We start from the raw sequence: 14,441 nt of genomic DNA, 5'->3' as shown, positions 1-14,441 counted from the left end.
CAATTTAAATAAGATATAAATAAAATACTTAAAATTACAATTATATCTCTTAACCAAGTTCCCTCGTTCAACTGTTTCTCTTATCCGATGAATAATCTCCATTGCCGCTAACCAGTAGAAGGAAAACAGACCATCACAATCCAATTCAAACAAACACACAAAAGCCTAAGCTAACTATTGCCTTTTTATTTCTGTATAATTGTGTTCAGCTCCTAGCTTCTTGTGCATTTTATTCTTAGAAATATCGAGATTCAAAATAGAAAAACTCAAGAAAGTGAGTGGAATTAGAAATTTTCAGATACGCAATAAAGACTGCAATGGAGTTAGCAGTGAGTCAAACACAAGTGCATCATTGATGCTAAGGCTACAAGCTATATTTCTCAAGTTAAAGAGCAGCAAAGACATCAAAATTATTATTGGTTTCGTAATAAATTCCCCCAAGATCTGCATTAAATTGTCAAAAATTTCATCAAAAAGTTGCTACACCACCACTGGCCACCAATTCACCGCCGTCTTCTCGGATCATTAAAATCTAAACCATCACCTTAAAGAAACATAAGGTCATAAACAAAAGAATAAGTAAGATTATTGAAAATGTTATCATATTTTTGGGGAAGAAGACAAGGGAAACAACTTTTGGGTTAGAAAAGTATAAGGTAAGGTTCCTTCAAAATAGGGTTGAGGTTGGTGGCAGCGGACAATGAGTAATGTCGCCCAAATTCACACCATTAATTGAGCTTGTGAAGCGGTCGATGCAATTATAATTATTCGACGTGAGTCGGGGTCGATTTCACAGAGAGCTTATATTGGATTAGGTATATATCTAGATTAAGTGTATGATATGCCCAAGATGCACTTTCACTTGTTTTGTTATTTCTTTCTACTTCTAATTTTTATGCTAATGTTTGTAAATGAAAAGCTAGAGAACAATATTTTTGGTGTTGTTGTTTTTCAAGTTTATAAAAGATCTAGGGTTGTGACTTCCACCTAGGTGGTTACCTAATGGATTGTAGGCTCTAGGGCAGGTTTAATTGGTCGGGGTCGTAATCTAGCAATCACATGCAATTACCCACTCAATACCTCTTGGTAGCTAGAGTGATTTTATCCCAATTTGGCTTTCTCAAGTCCAAAAGGATATTGCACAAAATAAGTGATAAATGCTCAAGTCGGGTCTTACTATCTCTAAATTCAACCCTTTAATTGGGCCTATCAATTTCTAGAGTTCACCCAAATTCCTTGTTAGCCAAGTTTTCCTAGGCTTAGCCTCTATTTCTCGAGTAGATACTAAGTCAATTAGGCATGAATCAATATTTACAACCATTAATTCTTAAATTCAAGCAAAAACTAGGCTAAATATCACTAACACAATCACAAACAAGCTCTAAATCAAACACTCATTAAGTACCCACACTAGGGTTGGGTCACAACTCTGTCACACCCACTTTTTTACAAACCTCACTTAACCCTCTTAAAAATAATAAAAGGATTTTGTAAAGCTCTAAAGGGGTTTTCAACTAGAAAGTGACAAAATTTGTGTTCAAAAGGATTAACTCAAAGTGTCGCCACCTGGTATTTGATTTCGGTGTGCCAGGCCACCGGTTTTTTAGAAATAATTTTCCTTTCAGAAACACTTTGGACTCAAAACTAAGTCGGCACCAGAGATTTTAGGTAAGGGGGTTCATTTGACTCGGGGAGAAGGTATTAGGCACTCCCCAAGTCCCGTAACTAGTACGGTTGTACACTTGATCTAGTCGGCTTTTAGAATATTTGAATTGAGGTAAAACAAACATAGAAAAATAAACACACAAAAAGGCTCAACGTCGTCCCCACCTAATAAAAAAATAAAAATAAAAATAAAATACTGCAAGCTCTACTTTTGGCCTCCAAATACAAGTACTACGGGGCATTCCCCAAAATAAACTATATACAAGTCCTTCAGGGCATTCCCCGGATAAATTTAACTAAGGGAACGACCTCTCGCCTCAAAATTAACAGAAGTCCTAAGGCTTGCCTGCCCAAATGTGGTCGGCCTAACATGCAGCGAATACTAATAAAACGAGAATAAGTAAATAAGAGAAAAACTAAAAGAAATTCAACTCGGGGTCATGTTCTTTTAACTTATCATTTTCATGTATTTAGACCAAGCCCAATTCCTAAATAAGTAAGCAAATTAACACTAATGGGCTAAGTCTTTCTCCCAACTCCCACGGCCCAATTCAAATCTTCGTAAACCAACTTACACATATTGACACATTTCGGGTATTCAAGAAAGAGAAACATACCATACTACAAGCTAACAGGTGAAAGATACTAATAAAATAACAGCATGAGACAAAACAACTAAAGGTGAATTAAAGGCATGATAAGGGCCCTAGGAAAATCCATTCGTAGCCCCCGTCTATTATTCTTGGAATTTTGGACTTCCGTCTATTATTCTTGGAATTTTGGACAAGACCAGTAGCCATCAGTGGAATTTTAACCTTCCCAATTCATTTTCAAATACCATAAATTCAGCCCCTATCCCAGTAGCACATATCTTGTTCATGACTAAACTCACATGTCAATTGTGAAGGCTGAATGCAATAGTAAATGATTTTAAACCCATCAACGTATAAGTTTACTCTCTGTATCAAAGAATTATCCAAATTCAATCTTCAACATAAGTGACATAAGTTTAAATGATCAGAATGCATCACAAGTAAGCTTGGAGCATGAATTTGAACGTAGAGCACAGGGAAGTCAAATATGAAACTGTCACACTTAAACCGACCCTAATAGTTCAAACATGGTTCATGTTAAAGACTGGAGAAGTTCAGCAGAAGAAAATAAAACCAAACTAATCACCTAAATCAAAGCATAGAACTCTAAGTTCTCATTTAATTATTCTAGAACTAATTAACCAATTGAAACCCCACACCCAAATGTAGCAAAACTCAAACGAAGCTAGATTTAAATGACAACAGATGAGCACAAAGACACATGAATATAAAAAAATGTGAAAAGGACAAGAAAATCTCCTTAAATCAATTCTCAATTCGACTCCGGCGTGGACCTGTTCCTGCCGACATTCAATCTCTTCCTCTCTTTTAATTTATGCCTAGACCAATTAAGTTAGATTAAACAAAAAGAAAACTCAAACAGTCAAGTACAAATTCTAACAGAAGAGAGATTAGGCGAACAGGCTAATTTCGAGTTTAAAGCGCACAAATCACAGAAAAACAGTAAGAAAAGAAAAGAACCTGAGAAATTTAAGTTTCCTCTTGATAACAGAGAGTTAAGGGAATCAGCTACAAAGCTTCAAACTTAAAAGGGCACTCGAAAATGCAGCAGCTAGATCGAACATGAACCGCGAGTTTCGAACACTGAACGACAACTCAAATCAGCTTCAAACCTCAATCGATTCCCATCCTTGAAGTTAGAACCCAAGAGAAGAAACTGAAACCATTTTTTTTATATTTTCTGAAATTCGGATTTTACTATAAAAAAAACAGAAACCCCTTTTCCAAAACCCTAGAACCGTTTTCTGTCCCGAAATTTCTGTCCAAAAAAAAAACCCCAATTTCTGTCCAAGAACTCCAAATATATAGCCCCTCTCGAACCTTCTTCTCCTCTTCTCCAAGAAATCGTGTGGGACCATAAAATAAAATCCGAAAATCCCCTTTCACAAACAAAAATCGGAAAAATGAAAACTTTGGACAAATTTTTTTTCATCCAACGGTTCCCAGTCTTCCAAAATTTATTCAAGGGTTCAGATTTTTGTTTAGAAAAAGAAAAATAAAGGAAGGAAACGCGTGACAATGATGAATCTTGGTACGGAATGCGTGACGTGGAGGAAGGAGGGAAGAGAGGAGGGGACCATGAACTCGTTAAGTGAACTCGCCGGTTTTCCGGCGAGTTGGAGGCGGGCAGAGGGCTGGGAATGGTGAGTGCGCCGTTTGGGGGTTCTCTAGGGTTAGGTTTTGGTTAACAAAAGTTATAACTAGGTTTAAATATTAAGGTGAGGATAAATCTTGGCCATTGGATGAGAAAGAATGAAGGGCTAGGATTTAATCCTTATTTTAGAGGGCTGATGGGTTATTGGGATTGGGCTATCTTGTTTGGGCCTCAAAATTTCGGAAAGAGATTTTTACCTATCTATACCATATATCAAACCTTATTACATTCATTGTTTAAGGATTGTGTTAATTACATTTAAGCATACCAAATTACCTTTTATATACCATAATTCAAATTAAGGGTATAATTATTCCTTCATTTATTGTAGGCGTGATTTTAGGACCGTATTTTCACGTTATTTCGTTTACCCGCCTCTCTCTCCTCCCACCCCCCACACCCCCTACGATTTACCTTCAGTTAATTCCCCCCACCCCCACGATTTACCTTCAGTTTTTCCTCCATTCTCGTACAATCTCTTCTCACCCACAATTACCATCACTTTCTTCTCCACTTAATTACCTTCAGTTGTATCCCCCACGATTTGAATTCACTTCCATCTTTGTCTTCAACTCCTAAATCATGAAAAAAACCAACACTCCCCCAAAAAAATCATCAAAAGCTATATTAGCTGATATTCCAACCTTTGATTTGGGTGTTTTAACACCAAAATCACCACCAAAAATCCCACAAACGACGCATGCAAGTGAACAAACTACTGGTATTTCATCTCCTAGACAAATTCGTGCGGAAATGAGAAGCAAGCATTTGCACGATGTTGATGTTGGTAGAGTTGATAAACTAGTCGAGAATCAACTCAAACGCAAGGGGAAAGAGTTGAGTGTAGATGACGATTTTGTAGATGATTCCCCCAAAGTTCCATCTGTGAAAAAACACAAGGTCTCTCCTTCTTCATCAAAACCAAAAAAGAAGAAACCCTAAAAAAAAGTACCAAAATTGGTTCACCAAAAAATTTCAATAAAAGTAAACACTATTTATGTTTCCTCACTATTTTGTAGTTTGATTTTGGTTGTAAAAATCTGTTGTTCAAGTGTTAATTTAATGTTCAAGTGTTTTTTGGCCAAATGTGGTATTGTCCTAATTTTGTAGATTATTTGTCGCAATTTTGTAGGTTTAATGGAACTGTGATTATTAGACAGTGTATAACTGTAGTTAGTTTGTAGTTGATTTGTAGTCTGATCGTTAAATTGTAGAGATGATATTTATCATTGCAACCTGTATTGCTGCTACATTTAACTTCATTCTAAATACAATTAATCTACATTTTGTGAGTTACTTGAAGTAACTGTTACATTCTGTAGATAATGTTTACACGTGCATTGTTCTTCTTTGATTGTTCAAGTGTATTTTGGTAAAATGTGGTGTTGTCCTAATTTTGTAGATTCTTTGTCTCAATTTTGTAGTTTAATTGGAACTGTGACTCTTAGACAGTGTATAAATGTAGTTAGTTTGTAGTTGATGTGTAGTCTGATGGTTAAATTATAGATATGATATTTTTTATTGTAGCCTGTATAGCTCATATATTTAACTTCATTCTAACTACAGTTAATCTACATTTATGTGAGATACTTGAAGTAACTGTTTTGTAGATTCTTTGTCTCAATTTTGTAGTTTAATTGGAACTGTGACTCTTAGACAGTGTATAAATGTAGTTAGTTTGTAGTTGATGTGTAGTCTGATGGTTAAATTGTAGATATGATATTTTTTATTGTAGCATGTATAGCTCATATATTTAACTTCATTCTAACTACAGTTAATCTACATTTATGTGAGATACTTGAAGTAACTGTTTTGTAGATTCTTTGTCTCAATTTTGTAGTTTAATTGAAACTTTGACTCTTAGACAGTGTATAAATGTAGTTAGTTTGTAGTTGATGTGTAGTCTGATGGTTAAATTGTAGATATGATATTTTTTATTGTAGCCTGTATAGCTCATATATTTAACTTCATTCTAACTACAGTTAATCTACATTTATGTGAGATACTTGAAGTAACTGTTTTGTAGATTCTTTGTCTCAATTTTGTAGTTTAATTGGAACTGTGACTCTTAGACAGTGTATAAATGTAGTTAGTTTGTAGTTGATATGTAGTCTGATGGTTAAATTGTAGATATGATATTTTTTATTGTGGCCTGTATAGCTCATATATTTAACTTCATTCTAACTACAGTTAATCTACATTTATGTGAGATACTTGAAGTAACTGTTTTGTAGATTCTTTGTCTCAATTTTGTAGTTTAATTGGAACTGTGACTCTTAGACAGTGTATAAATGTAGTTAGTTTGTAGTTGATGTGTAGTCTGATGGTTAAATTGTAGATATGATATTTTTTATTGTAGCCTGTATAGCTCATATATTTAACTTCATTCTAACTACAGTTAATCTACATTTATGTGAGATACTTGAAGTAACTGTTTTGTAGATTCTTTGTCTCAATTTTGTAGTTTAATTGGAACTGTGACTCTTAGACAGTGTATAAATGTAGTTAGTTTGTAGTTGATATGTAGTCTGATGGTTAAATTGTAGATATGATATTTTTTATTGTGGCCTGTATAGCTCATATATTTAACTTCATTCTAACTACAGTTAATCTACATTTATGTGAGATACTTGAAGTAACTGTTTTGTAGATTCTTTGTCTCAATTTTGTAGTTTAATTGGAACTGTGACTCTTAGACAGTGTATAAATGTAGTTAGTTTGTAGTTGATGTGTAGTCTGATGGTTAAATTGTAGATATGATATATGTTGTATTTGTCATGTAGTTATATATAGATTACTGCTTCCTTTTTATGCAAAATACTAATGTTCATTAATTTTATATTTTCTACAGAATGGACCTTACTTTGCACAATAAAATATTGATTATGGTGTGCTTAGATTCCACAGTTTGTGTGATCCTGGCATACCTAGCCAGATACAAGCTTTACTCTCTCCGAATGCTTTAAGGGTTTTCAGAAAAACTTGTTTTGGTTACTTATTAGGTCTCCCCACAATCTGTATGCAAAACCAATCACTTCATCTTCTGATGAAGTATGAATTGACAAAGTCTACTGACTCATATTTTTCAGTACTATTTAAGGGTGAAAAATTGAATTTTTCCTTGAGAGAATTTGGGTTGATAACTGGTCTTAATTGTGTAAATAAGTTTTCAGACTATGGTTACACTTCCACCTATGTTAGCCCTTTAATGAATACATATTTTCCGAACAAAGAAAGGGTTGAGAAATGGCATTTGAAAAATGTAGTGACTAATAAAGCATGGGCAAACTATATGGATGCGGTGAAGTTGTGCATTCTTTATATGTTGGAATTTTTTGTTTGTCCTTCTGATAAAGACCATGTGACTTTCATAGACAAGTTTATGTTCTTTCTAATAGAGTCTGGTAATTTTGAGTCATACCCATGGGGTATCAAATCCTTCAAGCAGGTTATTGAATCTGTCCGACATCGTCTTAATCCCCATGTACATTCTTATCTGATACGGGGATGCTCATTAGCCTTGCAAGTGTGGCTATATGAGTGTTGCTCGTCAGTCAGCACCGAGCTTGCTACGAGATGTTCTGAATCTATACCTCGCATTTTAAGATGGTCAGCTACAAAGGGGCAGATTTGGTTAACTGCAATTGAAGAGAAGATGATCAAGCCTGAGTGGATCAAGGTATTTTTTTCCACTTTTGTATGATGCTACAATTACATTCATAATAACTACATTGAATCTACATTTTTTTTGTCACTTGAATTAACTGTTATTTTCATCATTCAGTTCACAAACATGATTGAATCTGGAGAAGAGCTTGGAGTGCTTAATCTGCCAGACAAGATTCAATATGAAGATGAACATGGTGCTCAACCATCACATGTTCCAACTGCTGCTTCTCCATCATTTGAACCCAAATATACAGATTGTCAAGAGGACATTGAATCTGTCAGTAGCAAGCTCATGAAGTTGGAAAAGGGGATTGTGCAGGTATTATGAATAACTACAATATATTGACATAATTTGCTACATTGTGACTTCATTACATAACAATTATAGTATGTTATACATTGTAGTTAATTTGTGGTATAAATCTATAACAATTATAGTTTGTTGAATTGTAGTGTAACTGTAGCAGTTAGAATAAGATTACCAACTAATTATATATTTAATTTTTAGGTTGATGGAAAGTTAGATGCCTATAGGAAGGCTGTTTTTTAGGAACTCTCAAGCCTTCGAGAGTTCATAGATCAATCTTTGAAGGGTGTTATGAATGTGATAAACAAGAGGTTTGATTTGGACGAGTCAAAGGTAAGAATTTACATATAATTTTGTACTAAGACTAATTAAGACATATGAATAAAGTAGTCTCAAATATTCCCCAAAATTGTAGTTTGCTGGTAGTTCAACAAAAAATAATTACCAACATCAAGGAGAGAACAACCAGCAATTCCAGTTCAATGCTGGTGATCAACTGCATGAAAGCACAAGCAATACAGGTATCTACAAAATTCCTACATACATATCTACAAATTTCAAGACAACATTATTTAATTATACTAATCATTTTTTTACTATGTGTTGCAGCTACAATTTCTCCAGAACATTTTCAACCACATGTTGACTTATATCCTGACTTCCAAGAAGCAGCTGAGGCATATAAAGCAGGTACAGAACCATTCCTTCATTACAATAAGGTTTTTATGCAAAATTTTAATAATTTACACCTTAACTACATATTCCTACATATATCTACAATTCTCATTTCCAATTATTCATTCAAGCTGAAGTTTCAGCAGAACATCTACAAGGAAATATTGAGGAAGAACCAGTAATTGATGAAGTAGCTGAGGCACAACAAGCAGGTAATATATTCTCTATATTCTCTATAACTCCATAATACTGTTCATATCTACATAGATCTACACTTATCTACAGAAGGTGAAGTTCCACAGTCGCCAATTCATGGTGTGACTGTGACTGAAGTTGTTCCTGAAGGCATTGATAAAAAAGTTGTTCCTGAAGGCATTGACAACAAAGGTTTGACATTGGATGACTTTGAGCTGCCAGAAAACTTATCACAGTTGGTCATGTATGGCGAGCCCATACCAGATGAATCAACCCCTGTTCATCCCGGTAGAACCAGGCAACCGGGAAAACATGCACGATCACCTTTCACATCTTTGTATAGTTCTGGAGGCAGCACATCTGTTGGACCTAAATTTTTTTACCTCAAGCACCCCTTCACAAGTGTCATAGGTGAAAATGTAGATCCTGAATTGACAGAAAGGTTCACCAACTGGTTATACATTTGTAGTGATAAAGTATCTAGGAGGTATGAATGCTTCATTTTACACTGTCTGTTCACCATTTTTATACTTTAAAATTGTAATTCATTTTGTCAATTTTTTGTATTTGATATTTTTTTGTTATTACAGGAGGAAATATTACTTTTCCAAGAAGGATAACCAAATCAAGCCTTGGTTGGATTTTGGTTGTGAAAAGATTGATAAGAAGGACTGGTTTTATGACCTTGCTCACCCCGGACAAGTCATCAATAACACGGTAAGTATAAAGAACAGAATCATTCACAATATCTGTTTTGTCTTCAGCTGTGTAGTGTAATTGTAGTTTATTTTTCAGCTATGATGTGTAATTGTAGTAATATTGTAGACAACATATATATGTTACTATATTTATGTCTCAGCTGTGAAATTTTGCTTTTTATGGACCTTATGTATCATATGTGATGATGATTGTATGTACAAACTGGAATTTTGGTACTTTTGACTGACTTGGAATCTCTGTGTACCACAACTGTAGTTACCTTGTAGTAATATTGTAGAGCTTGTGATTGTGCCTATTAATATTAACTGTAGGTTGAACTTGCTGATTATTGGGACCTTAAGTTAGGTGGTATGTTTCATTTGTTCCTCTGTATAGTGAATAAATATAGACAGTGCATAAATATAGTTAATGTGTAGTTGTTTTGTAGTCTGATGGGTCAATTGTACATATAGTACTTGTTCACTATGGTTCATACAAACTACAATTAAATTACATTTTGTGAGGTACTTGGACTAACTGTTATATTTCTTTAGTTATAGTGTAGCTAATTTGCAGCAATCTGTTAGAGTTTTTAATAAATTCAAATTGTAGTTAATCTGTAGCTGTCTTGTAGACAAGTGTGGTTACACCGTACCTTATTGTATATGTTTATTCTATTTTGGCAGCACATTGATGTTATTATGTATTATCTGCGAAAAAGAGGCAAATATGGCCCCAACAATAATACTAGGTTCACAACCACGGATTGCTTGTTCAAGACAAAGATTGAAAGAATCTATGACAAGTTCATAAGTTCTCCACCGGAACAAAGGTATTCGGTTGTTAAACCCGAGGATGATGTTGGAGAATATATTCTTGGGTACAAAATTCTTGCTAATGTTGACTGGGATCTTGTTGACTATGTGCTCATACCTGTGAACCTTGTAGAGAACTTCCATTAGTTGTTGCTAGTTTTTGACATAAAGGACAGACAACTTTATGTTTATGATTCCATGGTGAGAGCAAACCGTCATAAAACAGTTGAGACATTGGTTGACAAGTTTTCAATCATTATCCCTCTGTATTTGTCATGCACTGGTTTCTATGGTAAACGTAAAGACATTAACTTCAAGACCACAAAGGCATACATCGAGAAACCAGTTACAGACCCTCTCGACATACAATGGATGGTTGCTGAGATTCCACAACAAAAGGAAGGCTCAGTGTAAAAAAATAATCTCCCTTTCTATATGTTTAATTTTTTTATTTTAATCATTTGTTATATAATGAAAAATTCTCATCTTATGCAGCGATTGTGGTGTATTTGTGGCTGCATTTGCGGAGTATGTTAGCCTTGGAGATTTGGCAATCCCAAAGGAAGATCTTTTTGATATTGACCAACACCGTAGACGCTATGGAGCTCTACTGTGGGACTATGCAACAAAGAAGCAAGAAGATGGGTCAATCAGTGAGAGTGAGGTTACTGGCAGGCTAGCAAGGAGGAAGGGTGCTCTGGCAAAAAACGAGAGGACTAGAGTGCAACGAAAGAAGAAATAGACTATTGTGTTCCTAGTTTGGTCTGTGAAATTTGGTAGTTGAATTGGAAAACAATGTAGGAAATATGTCGTTTTGGTTTTCTACAACACTTTTTGTTGATTACATTATACTCGAGTACTCTGATTACATTTTTACAGCAACAACTTTGTCTTACAATTTGACTTTAATCTTCAAGTTATTTTTATAAATACCTTCAAGTGCCAAGTAATATCTGTATATAACTGTCATTTGTTACACATCATAAAGATAAAATAAATACAGGAATCATATAAATAATTTAGCCATCTTTTATCAACAAGGTTTATCAAAAAAATTCAATTTATCTACATTTAAACTACGTCAAACTACATTTTAACTACAACTCCTCTACATATGAATAACAGGACTACAGTTCTAACACAGTTAAACTACATATTCACTACAATCTGGATACAATTTACGTTGAATGCATTCTTTATTAATATCAGTTTTTTTGTATACAGTAAATATTAAAGTTTAACTATTCTATAAAAAAAATAACTTTAGATGCTTGACAGAATACATAAAAACATAAATAGTGCAGATACATAAATTGATGTTTATACTTCTTATTCATCTTCAAAAACATAAACAATTACACAAGAAAATCCGATAATTTGAGCTCACTAACATTTATTTTGAATAACTATTCTAACTACATGATATTCATTTCTTTTTCGGCGCATTCTTGCAAGTTCTTTTGTTATGCCCTTCACCTCCACAATTGCCACATGACACCTTGTATTTCTTTGACTTTATTTCATCAAATGTTTTATATCTTTCCTTGTGAGGTCTCCCTGGCTGCCTTTTATCTCCCGCCGGTGGCTTTACTACCTCATCCAAAATATGTTGTGGCACATCCCATTTGCCTTCATCAGGAAGAGGATTTACTGGCATTTCATAGGTAAGCAGAAGGCTCTTCCTTGTGTAATACGGAGAGCAATAGTTTTCGTATGTTTCATTCCTATGCTTTAATGCTGCCAAAGCATGCGCACATGGAAGTTCATCAAGTTGGAATTGTCCACAGCTACATTTCTTGTTTTCTAGACACACAATGTACCGCTTCACACCATCTAACACAGTATGTATATGATCTGTTGAAGCCCTCACCTACAATTGAAGACCAAACAGAAATAATAATACATCAATCATTAAAATGGATTATCAACAATTTACCTACAAATCAGCAACAAATATATTACAGCTCATCTACAAACTATTATTACCGACAATTTGACTACAGTTTAACTACAATCTGGAAAAACTGCAGCTAGTACTTTTTTGATTCTACTGCACCAAAAAAAATATCTTACCCTTAGTTTCTGAGATAATGTACTGTTGTCTTCCAATTCTTTGTTGTATTTGTGACCAAGGTATGTGAAAGTACCCTTTGCCTTCGATAACTTTTCTTTTGTCCAACGTTCAAGAAGAGTCCTCATATACTCAAATAGATCAAATATTGGAAGCTCTCTTGCATCTTTTGTTACAGCATTCAACGACTCGGCAATGTTTGACGTCATAGTAAAAGTTCTATTCACCGTTGCATGTACTCTTGACCATCTATGATAGCCAATATCATATAGGTAAGACTTTACACGCAGGTCTACCTCTTCAATCTTCAACATCCTTTCATTAAATTCATCCAGAGTGTATGACCGTGCTGTAGCAAAGTACAATTCATGTAATTGTAGATGTCCCTTCTTGAATTTTGACCTTATATTTGTCCATATATGCCACATGCAAGAGTAGTGTGCCAATCCCGGATAGACAACTGATGTTGCCTTCAGTATACTCTCATGCCTATCTGAAACAACACACATTGAAGGTCTTTCACCATATGCCTCCTTGAATTGCTCAAAGAACCACTTCCAAGACGCGTCGTTTTCATAATCAACCACAGCATATGCCAAGGGAAAAATAGTACCTACATTTTTAAGATATAAAATATGATTAAATAACAACTACAATATATATTGAGAAATATAGACATGTTAACTACATTCTTTTATATAACTACAAAATAACTACAACATAACTACAATTTAACTGCATTTTAAAGACTGTCTACAAAATAAGTACAAAATTATTCCATTATTTACCTACTGCATCCATGGTGCTTGCTGTCAACATAATCCCCCTGTAGGCTGACTTTAAGAATGTCCCATCAACCACTACTACCGGCCTACAATGTTGCCAACCATTTATTGATGTATAAAGAGCAACAAATGCGTATAAGAAGAATTCATCTGCTGCCTTCTTCAATTTAACAACAGAACAAGGATAATTCTTCTCAAGAATATAAAAATATTTGGGTAATTTGTTGTAGGAGTCACACGGATTCCCTCTCAAAAACTGTAAAGCTTTTTCCTTTGCTCTCCATGCTTGCATGTAGCTTAGGTTCAGTACATGTTCGGATAACATGTCAGTTTGTATGTCCTTTAGTGTGTAAATAGTCTTAGGATCACAATACTTTGGAACGACCATGCTACCAAGTACTGCTGCAGTACGTTTGCGCTGTATGAATGTTTCGTCCATTAGGCAACATGTGTGTTGACGGCTGAAAATTCTTATCTTAACATTGCCGAATCATTAATTGACATTGCCTTGAAATGCCATTTACAGTTTTCAGCAACACATATAAGCCAGTAGCTACAAAAGAAATACAATATTTACACAAATTTATGAAAAAACTACAATTAACTACAAACTGACTACAATTTAACTACAATTTATAAAACCCACCTATCTTCAATCATACATTGATTTTGCTGATATATTATCCACAAATAACTACATACCTTCTATGACTAGATCTTTTTACTCTGAACTGGAACTTGTGCATCACTGAATAATTCTTCATTGCAGCAGCTACTGTTTGCTTGTCCTGATAAACTTGTCCTTCTTCAATATATGTTTGCGTAGATTCAGTTATTATTTCACTTTGATATTCCTCTATAGTTGGTGAGGATGGAAATTCAAGTAAGTTTAGGGATCCAGACGAACCTGAAAACAATAAATTCATAATATAGTTTCTATGTAGATAATTTTGAAAGCAACATTGCTTTATCCTTTTCAGTACTATGTGAGCTTTGTAGTTTAATTATAGGTAATTGTAGTAATATTGTAGATAACATAGTAACACCATAACTCTCTGCAATGTCGAATCAAACATACCTGCACTGGTGCTTTCATTGTTGATTGCCAATTCCATATTGAAATCTCTTACGCTTATACATAAAGGATACGAACCTAAGTTTTTATTCTCCTTTTTGGTTTCCATGTACACACGAACCCCCATATCATTCCTAATCTCCATTGGAGGACAATTCTCGTTCACAATGTATTTGATTTCTATAATTTTATCCGATGTATCAATCGATAATTGTTC

At 34.4% G+C, this 14,441-nt stretch overlaps 2 protein-coding genes and 1 long non-coding RNA gene across 3 annotated transcripts; 1 reads left to right on the top strand and 2 right to left on the bottom strand.

The window, feature by feature from the left end:
- Positions 1-259: 259 nt before the first annotated feature.
- LOC107787774 (uncharacterized) lies at positions 260-3,558 on the bottom strand. The gene is made up of 2 exons (XR_001648482.2): positions 3,240-3,558; positions 260-544 (listed from the first exon to the last, which is right to left on the bottom strand). It is a non-coding gene; the product is annotated as an uncharacterized LOC107787774 (long non-coding RNA).
- A 957-nt stretch (positions 3,559-4,515) lies between these two features.
- On the top strand, positions 4,516-11,035 carry LOC107779659 (uncharacterized). The gene is made up of 12 exons (XM_075240302.1): positions 4,516-4,833; positions 7,034-7,612; positions 7,718-7,921; positions 8,153-8,242; positions 8,325-8,430; positions 8,519-8,599; positions 8,716-8,796; positions 8,852-9,266; positions 9,370-9,496; positions 10,165-10,358; positions 10,470-10,703; positions 10,789-11,035. The coding sequence occupies exons 1-12, from the start codon at positions 4,516-4,518 to the stop codon at positions 11,033-11,035; spliced, it is 2,676 nt and encodes an 891-aa protein (XP_075096403.1).
- A 684-nt stretch (positions 11,036-11,719) lies between these two features.
- LOC142174496 (protein FAR1-RELATED SEQUENCE 5-like) lies at positions 11,720-13,588 on the bottom strand. Its single transcript, XM_075240301.1, has 3 exons — positions 13,153-13,588; positions 12,367-12,977; positions 11,720-12,163 (listed from the first exon to the last, which is right to left on the bottom strand). Exons 1-3 carry the CDS (start codon positions 13,586-13,588, stop codon positions 11,720-11,722), a joined length of 1,491 nt encoding a protein of 496 aa, XP_075096402.1.
- Positions 13,589-14,441: the final 853 nt, after the last annotated feature.

This window comes from Nicotiana tabacum, chromosome 20, assembly GCF_000715075.1.
Source record: "Nicotiana tabacum cultivar K326 chromosome 20, ASM71507v2, whole genome shotgun sequence".
Lineage (NCBI taxonomy): Eukaryota > Viridiplantae > Streptophyta > Magnoliopsida > Solanales > Solanaceae > Nicotiana > Nicotiana tabacum.
The sequence above is the reverse complement of the archived record's forward strand: the minus strand, read 5'-3'. Positions and strand labels throughout refer to the sequence as shown.

What these genes read in the sequence shown, in the direction of transcription:
- LOC107779659 (XM_075240302.1), top strand. Translation starts at nt 4,516, where the DNA reads ATGAAAAAAACCAACACTCCCCCAAAAAAATCATCAAAAGCTATATTA. An exon ending in TGGAAAAGGGGATTGTGCAG is followed by an intron (nt 7,922 to 8,152) that starts GTATTATGAATA and finishes GCTGTTTTTTAG; the next exon opens with GAACTCTCAAGCCTTCGAGA. An exon ending in AGCTGAGGCATATAAAGCAG is followed by an intron (nt 8,600 to 8,715) that starts GTACAGAACCAT and finishes TATTCATTCAAG; the next exon opens with CTGAAGTTTCAGCAGAACAT.
- LOC142174496 (XM_075240301.1), bottom strand. Translation starts at nt 13,588, where the DNA reads ATGGACGAAACATTCATACAGCGCAAACGTACTGCAGCAGTACTTGGT. An exon ending in AAGCACCATGGATGCAGTAG is followed by an intron (nt 12,978 to 13,152) that starts GTAAATAATGGA and finishes TTAAAAATGTAG; the next exon opens with GTACTATTTTTCCCTTGGCA. An exon ending in CATTATCTCAGAAACTAAGG is followed by an intron (nt 12,164 to 12,366) that starts GTAAGATATTTT and finishes CTTCAATTGTAG; the next exon opens with GTGAGGGCTTCAACAGATCA.